At 40.0% G+C, this 15,601-nt stretch overlaps 1 protein-coding gene across 2 annotated transcripts in view; it reads left to right on the top strand.

The window, feature by feature from the left end:
- Positions 1 to 15,601, top strand: part of DOCK10 (dedicator of cytokinesis 10) — a 292,508-nt gene that overhangs the window by 195,819 nt on the left and 81,088 nt on the right. For both annotated transcript variants that reach the window (XM_015411999.1, XM_015412000.1), the window contains exons 14-21: positions 636 to 718; positions 3,686 to 3,808; positions 6,309 to 6,388; positions 8,491 to 8,678; positions 9,550 to 9,615; positions 10,949 to 11,041; positions 12,909 to 13,032; positions 13,192 to 13,313. In XM_015411999.1, coding sequence (XP_015267485.1) covers positions 636 to 718; positions 3,686 to 3,808; positions 6,309 to 6,388; positions 8,491 to 8,678; positions 9,550 to 9,615; positions 10,949 to 11,041; positions 12,909 to 13,032; positions 13,192 to 13,313 — 879 coding nt within the window. The remainder of the gene's footprint in view (positions 1 to 635; positions 719 to 3,685; positions 3,809 to 6,308; positions 6,389 to 8,490; positions 8,679 to 9,549; positions 9,616 to 10,948; positions 11,042 to 12,908; positions 13,033 to 13,191; positions 13,314 to 15,601) is intronic.

Below are 15,601 nucleotides of genomic sequence, written 5' to 3'. Positions count from 1 at the left end.
CTGAAATCAGTGGTTCTGGAGTGGGCAAGCACTTCTCATCTTCCACAGTGAAGACGGAGGCAAAAAATGCATTTAGCTTCTCAGCCATTTCCCTATCATCCTTCAATACTCCTTTTACCCCTTGGTCGTCCAAGGGCCCCACATGCTCTGATTGCAGTTAGTGATAGAATCTTAATTGCTTTCGGTAAAAGTAACATGTATATAGAATAAGCTGTGGAGTTTGCAGGGGAATAGTGAGAAGTGTTTGAACTTGTTGACAAGAGTGTGTCACATTTTGATTCCTTCAAAGACATCGGGACAGCATATATGTTTCTGTCATGCTCATCTGATCTCCACAACAACCCTGTGATGCAGATCAGACAGAGGCACTGGCCCAAGGACACCGAGTAGGCCTCATGGCTAAATGGGAGTCTGAACCTAGGTCTCCCCAACACTCTGACCACTACAGCAATTGGTCATCTGAAGGTTACCAGATGTCTTGTGCTGAGTAGCTAATTCTGTTTCAACTATTTGCAAAGATCTAATGGATGGGGGAATTGCAAGTGGTTTAAATATCATTCATATCATGCCTTAATTTAAACAATGAAATGTTTCAGAAATATATGAATAGAATAACATTATCTTTTTATGCCTAGTGGGCTCAGAAAGCATTAAAATCCAACAAACAGTTCTGCAGCAGATTGGGGAAATATCGGATGCCCTTTGCTTGGTCTGTAAGGTAGGTAGTAGCCCATTTACATCCATTTTCAGCAGTTATAGTATCTAAGGCCAAGGAAAGAGCTTTGTACTTGGAACTATAAGACAGTACAAAAGCTCTGCCCTTATTTCCAGGATTATTGTTGGAATTCCAGAGTAAACAGAAGAACAAAGAAGCAGCAGAATAATGGCAATTAGACAGAATCCTATATTTTGTATTTCCATATATTTGATAGACCTCCATTAAGAAAAATAGAGTGTTTCAAATTCCAATAAAATCAGCTTCACTGTACTGATCTCTAAGGTGTTTCATCCGTTTTCTGCACAGCTGAAGGCCCATTCATCAAAATCCTATAAGCAGCCATCTGTCAGAAATATTTCAAGGTAGAATGGAAATTATAATAGAGCGACAATCTATCTGTGACCAAAGCCTGTCTCATTCTTCCTCCTGTATGCCTTCACTGTTGGACAGAATCTAAATATGTGTTGTTTTAGAGAGGTTCAAACTGAAAATAGTACTTACAGTTTAAATTAACAGATTTTCTACATTTGCAGTCAGAGCTGTACAGCCTGTGAAAAACATCATCTTATCTCTAAGAAAATACACATAGGTGGTAAACCTGTTTCTGTATAATTTGCAACTGCAGGTATGGGTTCACATGAGGTAATACTCCATTACACATTGAAAGCTAGCATGTAAAGAAGAAGGCGCATCTATGACCCTTGTCACAAACATCTAGTGTATTATGTGCAAAACTTATTTTATTGAAGAGGGAAATTCAGTAATGTGAGCCCCTCCCATGCAGTCTGAAAAGGTACAATTCAAAATCTGGTTTACTATCTTACCTTCTACATATATGAATAGACTTGCCATTCTCCAGGTCAGGGCAGGGGTTCCCCTGGTTTTGGGGTTTTTTTCCCCACCACAGCCAGCTGGCCAGTAGGGGAAACCCCACCCTCAAACAGCAACATCCTTGTGTGACTTCCCCAATGTCCCTGGTGTGATGATGGCACTTTCACGTGACATCATCACATTGGGGACTTCCCGGAACACACACACCCCACATCCCCCCGCTGGAGCAACAAGGGGACCTGGAAACCCTATGCATGAATGAGGCCACACACTGCCATGCATAGCAAGCCCAGATCTTTCCTAGAAACGTTGTTCCCAAAATGAAAGAAGGCAACTTGTCCACCACTTCTTCTCCCATTTTAGTTGAGCAGCTTTTCTTCACTTGTTTGTCCCTATTGCTTTGCCCCCCCCCCCTTTTCCACATGTGTTTTCCTCCCTCTGGGACTACTAGAGAGAGCAAAACACTTGAGGGGGGGAACCCTGAAGCAATAGGAACAAACGAATGACAAACATGTCAGTGCAGAACTGGCCCAACTGTGGATGGTGACTTGCTTTGCTGGGAAACTCTTGCTTCTTTTCAAACTATATTTAACTTGTTTAAACCTTTAGCTATTATCTTCACAACAAAGTTCACTGTACATGCGGTTCTTTTGGTTTCTCGCCTTGGAACAGCAGTGAGAGTTTACTGGGATACTTGTCCCCTGTTCTGTGTGATAAAGCGGCAGTTGTCTCGAAACTCACTATAGAGTAGTCCAGCAACTACCACTAGCATAGGGAGTGGCTATATGAGTGCACCAGTCCCAAATGAGTCCTGTTTTCCTGAAGTGAGGGACGAGGCTATGTGGAACACTTGCTGCAGAAGTGGCTTCCAAACCAGAAGACTATAACTTCAATACTGTGAAAGTATCCACCACAATGTATTTTGAATCAGAAGGATGGATCCTACAACCCCCTAAGTAAGGAGTGTTGCTCTAAGATAGAGGTATCTTGCTGCAGTGGAGAAATCATTCTCCTTTGGAGAATGACTCCTTCCAGCTGAGCAAGAGTCCTCAGCAGAAGCGAGCCACAGGATCAGACTAAATATATGTCTCCTTTAGTGCACGAATTTTGACTCAGTTCACATATAACAAAGTGGAACTTGCTCTGGTAGACTTGCCAGTCTGAAAATAGATTTTTCCTTTGGACGCGCATATCACACTGTGATAAAAAGCAGAAATCTTGGACTTTAAATGTGATTTCCACTTCTTCTGGCAGTAGCACTCCTCCTATTTAATATGGAAATTTCTCTTTTTAATAATTTAATGCAGGTACGGATAGTCATAGAATAATTTTTAAAAATTCTGTCATTCACTCAAAAACTGACAATATTTCAGTCTTGCAGCTGGAACTATCTTGCCATAGTTTACGTCATAACATTTGTGTTTCCAGTGCTTGGAGTTAAGAGATCCTGTGTTGCCCAGTATTGCTTTCCCAAGAGACTGTAAGCACAATATGTATTAGAATTACAATGTGACAAGTTGGTCTCCCATTTTCATGTTCCTACCACAGCTGCCAGAGTTTGCAAATACGATTTGTACTTGGAGGACTCTTTTCCCCCACAAAAGATTTTCCACATTTCCCTTCCAGTCTATTATTCTCATACAAATGTTATAGTCTGTAAAATACCTTATGAACTTGCAATATGTATGTCTACCTAATCCAACTTGCATTGGCAAAGAACATGCCACCACTAAATTCAACAGCTTTGTGAGTAGGTTCAGAAACTAAGAAATTTTGGGAATTGAACCATCTGGTAATAGACCCTTCTCTAGAGAGCTAGATATGGAGGGATAGAAAACATCATTGCAAGACTGGAGAAAATGCTGATTTTGGGGGAGGGGGGAAGAATTACAATTTTATTCTTAACAGAACTTAAACAAAAAATGAGTGCGATATTTTCCTGAAAGTCCAGTATATTCATATTTAATTTCAGAGTTGATGAACTTTATTAAAAACATAGTGGAAGTAAACACCCAGTGGAAGAGAGGAAATCATGGGTCCCGTGTGACTCATGGCATTGAGAACTGTTACATTAAAGAACTAAGTAGTGATTGATTAATTGCCATCTAATATATTGTTTTTCCACTTCCTTCACAGGCCAGTCTTTAAGGATAATCAGGGAAATATTGACCGAGATTCCCGGTTCTCGCCTTTGTTTAGGCAAGAAAGTAGCAAAATTTCTACAGATGACATACTGAAATTAATAACAGAATACAGAAGGTAAGGAGTGATTTCTTAAACATGTGCAAGGCTATGGCACAGTACCAATTACTTTGCTTTAACACTTTTAATTGTGAAAGAGAAATAAATTCCAAAATAATATTATATGTAGTGGTCTTTACATTTGTTACTGCCAAAAACAGCTTCCAGCCGAGCATGAAATCTGAAGTTGTTTTTGATATATTAAAAACTCTATTGCCACTTGACTATTTTGCTTTCTGAAATAAGTTTGAGAGGGCTATCGTACAGCCTTCTAAGTATTACACCTTTTAAGCCCAGTGGATTTAGAAGGGCATAACTGTGCTTAGTGTGATTAAGGAAAGGAAAATTAATGAGAATTATGATAGTTAAAATTATATATCCATTGGTATTCGGTAGAATGGAATGTCTGTGTTATAGAGTTCCTTTTATCCAATTTCTGTTTGGGTTTATTGGGGCCTTATTTTTCAAACCTTTTGGTTTTGAAAATAAAAAATTGTTCTCAGGGCCGGCCCGAGGCTTTTTTGCATCCTAGGTGGGGCTACCTTCCCTGTGTGCCAAATTATGGGGTTGTCAACCTCCAGGCAGGGCCTGGAGAGAAGGAAGTCCAACTTTTCTCCTGCCCCACCCCCAGCTGGCCTCGCCACCGCCCGCACTCACCTTCTGCTGCCATCCTCTGGCAGCTGGCCTCCCTGGCTCCGGCGCCCGGAAAGAAAGTTGCAGCTGCCCCGAGCAGGGCAGTCACCCGTGCACTAGCCCCAATGGCTCAAAACCTCCCAGGGGCCCTGCTCGCCCACGTGGCTCTTCCTCTAGCCCACCTCAGCTGCACCCCCTCCCCGCATGGAGCTCTACCAGGCAGCGCTCCAACCTTGCCAGGCCGGCCACTCGCCTGTTTGCCTGCCTGCCTTCCCTTCACTGCATAGCCAGCCGCAGCCGTAGGGCTGACCCCTTCCCGGCATGATCCCAGTGGCAGCAGGGGCTTTTCCCAGGGGCCTGCCCACCTGCACCACCAGAGGCCCCCAGAAGGCAACGACAGCGTGAGCCAGTGGAGCGCACGATGCCCGGGGGGGGGCCAGCTCGGGCCGGCACCACTCAGCACTCTTGGTACATGTCTCGGCCCTCCCGCCTCCCCACCCTGCTGCTCTCCCCACTCCCAAAGCGCAACCCTCTTCCTCGCCCGATGGAGCCTTTGCCTTGCCCTGGGAGGAGAAGGGAGGCGACCGAGGCCAGGGTGGAAGGGAGCGGCCAGGAGAGCCCGGACTGGGTATGTGTCTGTGGGAGGTGCGGGGGGGGGGCTTCCTGAGCGCGCTGCTTTCAGGGCGGGCTGTGATCCTTTGCAGGAGGAAACGGCTGCTCACGGGCTTTTGGCAGAGGGCACAGTTCGGCGCCCCATCCAGGGCCCGGCGCTCTAGACAAATGCCTAGTTCGCCTAGCGGGTGAGCCGGCCCTGTTTGTTCTATGTACTGAGTCACTTTCTGTGCAATGAGTTATAGAAGGTAAGTGAAATAACACTTAACCTTTTAGAAGTCAGGTTCACAATGATGAATGTGCTTGTGAAATGGAAGTATCCAATGGTCTCCTGTTATTTCCAGAAAGGTATTGCTGGACATGAGGACATTGTCCTTATGGGCAAAAGGCCAAGGGAACTGCAATGAAGAGTAGAACTTGGTGCCTATTATTCTGCATGTCTCTTGTTGCAGTGAAGCCTCCTGTGCTAGGAGAAGTCCTGCTGGCATAAGGAGGAAAGGCAATTTTGCCTGATTCCCCATCCTTACTGCAGCCTCCCCCTGTGTCCACAAGGGTCCCCCCAACAGACCCAACAGTGCCTTTGCAATAGTCTCAGAGAGTTGCTGAGGGAGGTCATGAGAAATGCCTTGCACTCATGTTTCATTAGATTTTTCCCTTTTCTATGTGAACAAGGCTGGTTCTGCTAAACAAAACTTGTCTTAGGCTATGGTCACACACACTAAATAATCAAATTTCAATGCACGTTCCAACTGGATTTTGCCAGTTCACACAGTAAAATCCAGTTGGAAACTGCACTAAAAGTGGATTGAAAGTGGATTATTTAGTGTGTGTGACTGCAGCCTCTGTACTGCATTCCAAAACATCCACTAAAAGGCTTTCATATGTAGGAATAATGTCAGCTAAGCAGAGGTTATATTCCTCTCTATGTCTCTTTTCACGGTGATCCACTGAAGCTAAAACCTTCTGTCTGTCAGAGACGTGAATACAGAGGACTCTGCCCAGAGGTATTTTCTGTGGCCACATAATAGTAATTGCTGAACATTTTCTTGAAATAAAATTACCTAAAGGCCATTTTCTTCTAGTTACCCCACTTAAATTTGACTGTGAAAGTGTATTTTGTTAGAGTACAATGCTTTCATTAATTTTTTACTTTGCTATTTACTTCATGCTTTAAACCCCTAATTACATTTTACTTTGCATGATGACTGAAGACCATCTGTTCTCCTTCTTATTCTGTTAAATTTCTAAATGGTTCTTTTTACTATGTTTACAGAGCAGAGAAGATTAATAAAATACAGACCATCCCTGGCAGTTTAGACATTGCTGTTGACTGTGTACCTTTGGAGCACGCAAGTATGATTTCATTTTACAATTGCAAAAAAGTGCTACAGTTACTAAGTATTATTATGAGACACTGGGATTGCAAAATATGCTTGTGGCTTATTGAACCTAAGCACTTTTAATTGTTATTATGATAGTTGTTCATTAAAATGGATTTTTGGGGGGAAATGGTTTATAAGTATGCTTTCCATCTAAGTACAGTTTGGCATCTTAAGACTCTCTTACATCGTCACATGTGGTCAAAAATATGCCGTATAGGGACAACAGATCAGGAGATTTCTTCATATGTTCGATACAAGTGGCAAAAATGAGACATGAGTGACTTGCATTAGGGAGATGAGTGAATTCTCTGTAGCAAGGATAGACAACATCTCTCCTTTCACGCAAAACCTAGAACCAAGAGGCGGAGATGGATGAATCACTCACATTTCCTCTTACATGGGATTTGGGAAGCAGCCTTCAAGTGAGCTGTGGCTTTTTATATCATGATGTGCTGCGAGGGTAGACCTGTATTCTTCCAAAATGTTCAGACCAGTGCTTGTGCTGTTATCCACTGCCTTGTGCTATTTCCTACTTGAAAAACTTACTTATTCAACACTATGTTATTTAATTGAAAGAATCTGTTTAAGGGAAACATTTGCCTACTTTGACTGTTAAGCCCTCAATAGTTACGTTGTGTTGAAAGTCACCAATCCAAATCCTTGCCTCAGCCATGAAGTCACTAGGTGGTTTTAGGAAAGTGACTGTTCCCTATCTTGAGCAGTCTCCCCCAATCTGCCATATGGAGATAGGAAGCAGAAGAGAAGAGATTGGATTTATACCCCACCCTTCACTACCCAAAGGAGTCTCAGAGTGGCTTACAATCAGTTTCCCTTCCACTCCCCACAACAAACACCTTGTGAAGTAGATGGGACTGAGAGACCTCTCCTGAGAGCTGTCATTTAGGAAACAGCTCTAAAAGAACTTATGACTGACCCAAGGTCACACCAGCAGCTGCATGTGGAGGAGTAGGGAATCAAACCCAGTTCTCCCAGATTAGGTCTGCACTCTTAACCACTACCCCATACTGGCTCTCACACTGACCTACTTTACTGGAACAGTGTATATAAAGTATTCTAAACGCTCAAAAGCTGCTTAATTATTGTTTACCTTGGCCACGTTGCTGCCATACCCTATAGTTGCCTGCAACATCCTCCATGTGCACCATAGCTTTCAGACTCTTATTTCTTTTTTTATAGCAGCTCCCCCCCTCTGCAAATCCAAGCTCCTGTGAACAGGCATTAGATGAGGTGTTGTGTATATTGAGATTTTATTATAGTGTAAGCCACTTTGCGGGTATTATATATCAAAAACATATTTTATATATCAACTACATATTTTAATTAATGAATAATAAATGTTTTAATTAGGTTTGGTGATATGGATTTGTTCCACTAATGGTGGCCTTCTGCACCAGAGGAAAGTGTTGCCATTAGCAGAATACTTTCGCAGAATCTAGCCTAATATTTTAATTTTATTTCTTTAAAATATTTATATCCAGCCTTATTTCCTTGGCCTGAAGGCCCCAAAACATAAAACAATGTACAGATTTAGAAGCTCACAGCTAAATCTTCTGTCACCCTCCCTCAAATGCCCTCTAAAATAGAACTGTCTTGCACATCATCCTAAATGCAGCCTATGAAGTTGCCCTGTGCACCCACTCTGGTAGGCCCTGCCAGAGGACAGGACCTGCCGTCAGGAAAGCGCATGACCTAGCTGTTGCGATATGGACATTTCTAAGAAAGGACACCACAAAGAGAAGGCTGTCTGAGGAGGGTAACTGTGTGCAGGATTATCCCAGTCACCTTTGTGAAGAGAATTGTTTGTTCTTTTTCTCCTCTTGTGTTTTCTGTAAAATCTATGGTTTGATCAGTAAAATGTGGTTGATGGAAATCTGTGCAACCTGTCAAGAGATAATAAGCACCATTGTGATGGCGGCAGGGGAGAAGAGCTAGGAGCTCTGTTTTGTTCCCCAAACTAAATTATGCACTTTTCTAGAACTAAGTCTTGGGCTGTAATTTTAAACAGCTAAAGGTTCATGGCTAAGGATCTTTCTCTTTTCTTTCTTTCTAAAGATTGTGTAACATCATCTTTTATTCCAATCAAGCCATTTAATGATACCAAGGAACATCAGCCAACGGTAGAAGTGGAAGAATTTGTCCAAGAATCCACAAAGTACTCGCAGACTTATCGAGTATATAAGAACCAAATGTATATATATCCCAAACATCTGAAATATGATAGCCAAAAATGCTTCAATAAGGTATGACCAGCTTCAGGACAAGAGTCTAAGAACTTTCATATGATTTGAGGCTCCACTGCCAACATTGAATTATGGAAAGTGTGTATCTACCTGTTCTCTTCACATTCAAATATCTGATGAATAAGGGATGTGTTTGCTTATTTGTTTCATGTTGTTCATACAGAAATCTGCATTGGTGGGGCAAGAAATAAATTACTGCTTCATTGTGCATTGAAAGCTTATTTTGCACCAAATAATCAGCCATTCATCACCAGTACAGATGAATATTTCTGAATCCACTTCATCTTTGGCATCCCAGTTATATATAATTGCCATTTATTTTATTCAGTTTATTTGGATTTCTGTGGCACAGTATATTTTACTTAATTTAAAATTTATATTTATTTCAATAAAAATTAATGTTCCATTTCAAAAAAGAAAAAAAGTGGCTACAGCATCAGGATTGATTATAAACACTATTTAAAACATGTTCAATTGAATGCACTGGGACTTGCTGCAAAGGGAGGACACATCCACATGGATAATTTCAGTTGAAGTCAATGCAATTTTAATATGCAGTAGGCATGAAGAGTATTAAAGCAGAACTTGAGGTGCAAATCTTTAAAATAAACCAGTTTTCATATTAATATATATTGAATCTGAACAAAGAAAGACTGTAAATGAGGTGGTCTGATTTTCGTAATTCATACAAGTCAGCAGACACCAAGTTAAATATTTCCAAATTCTTCTCTGGCTTCCTGACACAGTGGGCTCCATTCTCCACTTGGCAATACAGTGCCAGATTTGAAATAAAATGAGTATATTTCACATAACTTTAATTAGCATGTAATTTCATGAGCTAATGATTTCCATTTGTACTTTTCTGCTACAGGCCCGGAATATAACAGTCTGTATTGAATTTAAAAGTTCAGATGAAGAAGGAGCCAAGCCAGTGAAGGTGTGTGTGGACAGTTCCTATTCAGTGTACTGTGTCAAAAGAGATTCCTTTAGAAACTCTGAAAATGAGGCTGTTTTGATCTAGCTGTTTTTAAAATGTGGACAGTCTAATGTATTCTACTGCTGTTTCCATAACAATCATTTATAGTAACCATTATGAATGGTAATCTCTGGAACTGCCAATTCTACAGTGTCACTTTGCTAGAAAGGGGCTGGTGTGCAATATCATTAAAAAAAACAGCTTTCCAGTTTGGTTAGTATGGTGTGGACGTATATCAGCTCCCTTCACAATACATGCTAGTATAGGTGGAGAGCTGGCTGAATACCTCTAACCTTTTAACATATTGAACTTTGCATTAGATCTCATTTCTGATATTCTTCCCTTTGAACCCAATCCACCATACCAGTGGTTCGCAGTCTTTTTGGTATGGTGACCCACAAGTTCGAATATTCTTGATATGCTTACTGTCAGGGGTGGTGGTGGAGAGAACACCATGCCCCTCTCCTCCTCATCCCCCCATGGCGTCAAGACTGGCATCCACTGGGCCCAGTGGGGTGACAGATGCACCTTATAAAGAGCTGCACACCAGCCAACTGATCAGTGGCAGCTGGCCCTTTGACTTTCAGCTGTTGGGAAGCTCCATGCTGGAAGTGGAGAAGGGGAGTAATGAGGCAGAAATTGTTCAGAGGCACTATTGGTTCCCTCACGGGCTGGGTCATGTCCCATAAGGCCTCTGGGTAGAGGGAGGCCACTGGGCATGCCCCAAGCCTGGCTAGGGCCTTCAAAAGGCTTGAGGAAAGAGGACAAGGAGGTCAGGCCAGCTCAATCTCCCAGTTCAGAAGGGACTCTTGAGCCAAATGAGGCCCTGGTACATGATGGCTAGGACTGGGATTCCTATAGTTACCCACCTTTTTAAAAGAAAACCCAGAAGATACATAAATGAATAAAACTGCAAAAGCCTGGGACCCACTTTTACAAGCTTTGCAACCCACAGTTTGGGAAACACTTCCCCATGCCTTGGGAGTTGCATTTGAAATCCCCCTCAATTGCAAACTAGCTTGCCATGTTGCATGTAGGACACTGGTTGGAGGAGAAGTCTTAAGACCCCTTTTGCTCATAGAATTAGTTTCATGGTTTGTTGGATCATGGCCAGCCTGATCTCTCATATCACCCACCTTCCAGTTGAAGTTCTAGCCCCATTTTGACAGGCATTGTCTATAGTTCTGTGAAGATTCAGTCTGACAACACTTTAAAAGCTGTAACCTAAAAACCAGTTAATAGATTTCACTCACAAAATGTATCCAGTTTGTTAAAGCACATCCTTTCTAAACAGTGTATATATGGGAAGCCTGGTGGACCGCTGTTTACATCGGCAGCATACACAACCGTACTACATCATTCACAGAACCCCGATTTCTATGATGAGGTCAGTTTACTCTTTCTGTGGCTACATAAATGTTTGTTTGTTTATTAAAACATTTATATCTCATTTTTCATCTTGGTTCAAAGTGGCTTACAATAATAGTCGTTGTTACTACTCTGAAGACTTGGTTTACTTAGGGTATATTTAGCTAGCAAGATTATTTGTTTCATTGTATGGTAACATGTTCCCTTGCTCTTTGACAGATATATACTCGTACCCAATCTTGAATGTAATAGAGCACATGCACATATTGCAGATCAAATAGCTGAACACACGTTCTGAACATATCCAAAATTATGAACACATGTTCGCAAATGGCTGAACACATGTTCTGAGCATATCCAAAATTGTTCATTTCTCAGCAGCTTCCAATGTTGTGTTAAACTTGTACATTAAACATGTATTGAACCATTCACAAAGTCAGAAGCAATTTGATACACACCACAAAGTAAATTAAAACAGTATATTTTCAGTAGATAAAAGAATTGGGTTTGGTCAAGTCCTAAGGACATTAGCAAACATTTCATTTAACTGGTCACTATCAGCATCATCAGACAGTAAGAGAATATGCACAGTTTTAGAAAATGTTCAACTCTCTGGTCATTCGCAAAGCTCCAAAAAAAACCCTTCATTTGCTGGCAGAAGACAATCATAATAAAATTCATACTTTTTTCCTAACTACCACTTCAGGACAATTGCAAAGAGTGCTGGCCAATTTGTTGTCATAGCAACAGCTTTGTTTGGTTCATAATTTAATCAAGTGGATTTTGACAGTTTTGTGCCTATTAGTAAACAACAGAATAACAACGTTGCTGTTGTTCTTTTAATGGTTCAAGCCAAATGAACCAGTAAAATAAAAGAGCTTTTCTCACCTTAAGCACTTATTATGAAAGCAGAAAACAAGATAGGGCCTTTATTCTTTGGATGAAGAGGGCATCTGAAACTTCCTCAAAAAGGAAATTGTTTCTGATGAAGGGTTCTCTAACTCACAAAAGATTGTGCTGGAATAGATTTTACAATAGTGTGCATGCACATGAAAGCTCATACCTCGAATAAACCTTTGTTCATCTTAAAGGTGCTGGATTAGATTTTACAATAGTGTGCATGCACATGAAAGCTCATACCTCGAATAAACCTTTGTTCATCTTAAAGGTGCTGGATTAGATTTTACAATAGTGTGCATGCACATGAAAGCTCATACCTCGAATAAACCTTTGTTCATCTTAAAGGTGCTACTGGACTCAAAATTTGTTCTACTACTTCAGATCAACATGACTGCACACCTGGAATAGATTTTGTTAGGCTTTAAGGTGCCACAAGATAGTATAGAAAAAGAAGCTTAGGCGTTCCAGGCTCTGGGGTGTTAAAATTGCTATTAGTACAGTTATAAAAATGTTTATGTAGGGAGATCAGTCCATGTGTTAGTCCTTTATAATATTTTTACTGGCATATTTATGCATTTTAGTATTTCACAGTGAAAAACAAGAATGCTCAAGCCAATAAGTAGAACTTCATTGAAACCAGATTGAGTCCAGTGGACTCAAACTTTGTTCTGCTTCTTCAGACCAACACGACTACCCACCTGAACCTATATTCATTGAAACCAGTGAGAATTATTTTGTTTCCTTTAAAAATAAATTGTCCCAAAGAGCTTTATCTGATGTTAGAGCTGAGTATGTAAATGTACGCACAGCACTTTTTCCAGCACAGAGGTGAGTGTGCTTTTTCTTCCTTGAACAGAGCTTAATGTGTACATGGGAGCACCAGACAGGTCAATTTATACATTGTAATAAAATTAATTGTTTTAAGTAAACTCAGAATTCCTTGTTTTCATTTGAGCTAAAGATGGGTGCAACTATCTACATTGCAGGTGAAAATCGAGCTTCCTACTCAACTCCACAAGAAGCACCACATTCTGTTTTCTTTTTACCATGTCACCTGTGACATAAATGCAAAAGCTAATGCCAAAAGGAAAGAGGCTCTGGAAACATCAGGTACCTATGGGTTTTAATACCTGTTACTTGCAACACTCCTATCATTAAAGATTTTCATTTTTATGTCAAAAAGTCTTAATTTTTTTCTTGTCATTGTTGCGTCTTCTGCTTTGAATTAACTAAAAAGTTCTTACACAAAGGATCTGTTTTGGGGTGTAGTGGGATATGCTTGGCTACCATTACTGAAAGATGACCAGCTCGTGTCTCAAGAACATAACATCCCAGTGGCAACCAGCCTGCCTCCCGGTTATCTAAGCCTTCAAGATCCTGCAACTGGAAAGGTATTATCTGTCTGTCTGTTTTAGAAGGAATCTTAAAATGTGAACTCTTAACAATGTTTATACAGTAATGGATTGTTGCTTATATTGTCTTTTTAAAAGGTGGCTAAGGGGTAGTTTGTGCCACATCCAAGCACATGCCCTCTAACCGCTGTTGGGAGTGGGAGTGAGCTTCAGATACATGATCTGTGTAATTTCTTCATGAATCAACACTTAAATGTGTAGATGGGTACCACACAAACACAATTTGTCCACCCTTCTTTTCTGATGGATAGGTCCATGGGGTAAGCCTACTTCTGTCCAGCAGCATTTTATATAGAACATTTTACCTCTTGTTTGGGTTGCTTGAGAAAGTGAAACTTGTTTTCCCATCCTTCCAAGATTAAAGCCTGCAAATTGGGGTTTCAATATACTCAGTACTAAAGCAATGAGCTGCTTCTGTAAAGAGTGTTGATTGTATTATACATCACTATGACAAGTTTGCAGTCTAGGTATCTGCCAATAGGTACATCATTTGATTTTGAGTATATGCCCCTAATATGTGCCACCAAAACCCAACTACATCTTTGCTCCAGGCTTTAAACATGCACACATTTCACAGCATGAATAGCAGGAATCATTTGGCTCAAAAATATTTATCAAGGTATCTACTTTTTAGATAAAGATGGGAATGACCCACACAATTGGCCTCATCCATTGGGTTTCAGTATTCACACACAGCACCACTGGATCTCACCATAAGCAAGTGATTTCCTGCTGCTGCTGGTAATTCTTTTTTTTAATTATAATATGTTTATTGATTTTCAAGTAAACACAGACAGACAGACAAATAAACATGCAACAATAGAATTCATCATAAATCACCAAGGTACAGTCAATACAGTACCACATACAAATTAAATTTGTTCTGCAATTTGAGTCTTCTATCAGACTAGTAAAATTATCGGTTTCAAACATTTGCATATATTTTTAAATCTATTTACTTTTTACAAATAATAATTCATAATTAATTTTTGTTTTCTTTAAGTAGTAAGGTTTTATAATGTATACCTTACTGCTCTATTTACTCAATCATAACATTCTTTTATTACACACACATAAACAGAAAAGAAACCTATTTTCTATCTTAATCATTTTGGAAACCACTTTGTAAATATTAATAAGGAATACTAACAATTCTTCACTTCCCTTATCCTCTACTTAATATTTTAATCCTATTTAGTCACCTTTTTTAAAACAACAACAACAAACAAAAAAGATAAGGTTAATAGCTAGAAGTACACTCTACAAATATTTAACAAACAGAGAAAAGAATGTTTCACAAAAGAAAATTAGTTCTTTTATCAACTTCACATCTAGCAATTATACTATGATGCCAAAATTTAACATTCAATGAAGGTAAAGATTTCCAATATTACACATCAACATAAGATATGAAAGAAAAAGGAAAATAAAAAATAAAAATATTTCAACATCCTATACTAACCAATGCATTATTATATCCTCTTTTCCCCCTTAAGCATATAGTAGAGAAAACACAAACATTCCATCCTCTGAGTTCTACTTCTAAGCTTTCCCCACTAATTTTCAAAGCATCCTGTTCTAGCAAATACATTGTTATGTCCTAAACTTTCCCTTTAAACGTACAGTGAAACAAAAAAACCCAAAAACCATTCCACCCTTATCATGTAGCTTAATTTTTTCTAGAAATCTGTAGCCTCTTCTTTTTTACAACCCTTTCCACATGTCTAAACTCTTTGAATGTACTGAATTCTATTTCTAAGCTTTCCCCTCTAGTTTTCATCCAAACTGTTTTCAAAGTATTGCTAGTTTTCCACACACAGCATTTGCTCCTTTTTTCCCATTCTTTTTTCATCTTCTCTATCTTTTGATAATCAAGATTTGCTGAGTCTGTTTGGCTTGTCCTTTGTTTAGTGTTAATTTGCTCATTTGTCATAAATAGGGTTTGAATGTTATCCTTCACCTTTTCTCTGTCTACCTCAAAACTCTGTCCTTTCTGCTGATCTTCCTCAAAACTCTGTCCAATATGCTCCAATTCATCTGCACTTTCACAGTCCAAATGTTGACTCTGCGTTTTTCCAAAGAGATTTTTCAAGGCTTCCTCCATCCCTTTCTGTATCCCTTCTAACAATATTGACCGCCAGCGTTCCAACTTCTGTGTCTTCATTAACCTCCTCCCCTTCGCCTTTCTCTGTAGATGCCATTTTCTCTCTTAACTACGCATTTTAGTCCCCCCTCTTTTGTTCTTATTCAAGTATCCAGTTCAGATA

This window comes from Gekko japonicus, unplaced genomic scaffold, assembly GCF_001447785.1.
Source record: "Gekko japonicus isolate JY-2015 unplaced genomic scaffold, Gekko_japonicus_V1.1 scaffold825, whole genome shotgun sequence".
Lineage (NCBI taxonomy): Eukaryota > Metazoa > Chordata > Lepidosauria > Squamata > Gekkonidae > Gekko > Gekko japonicus.
The sequence above is the reverse complement of the archived record's forward strand: the minus strand, read 5'-3'. Positions and strand labels throughout refer to the sequence as shown.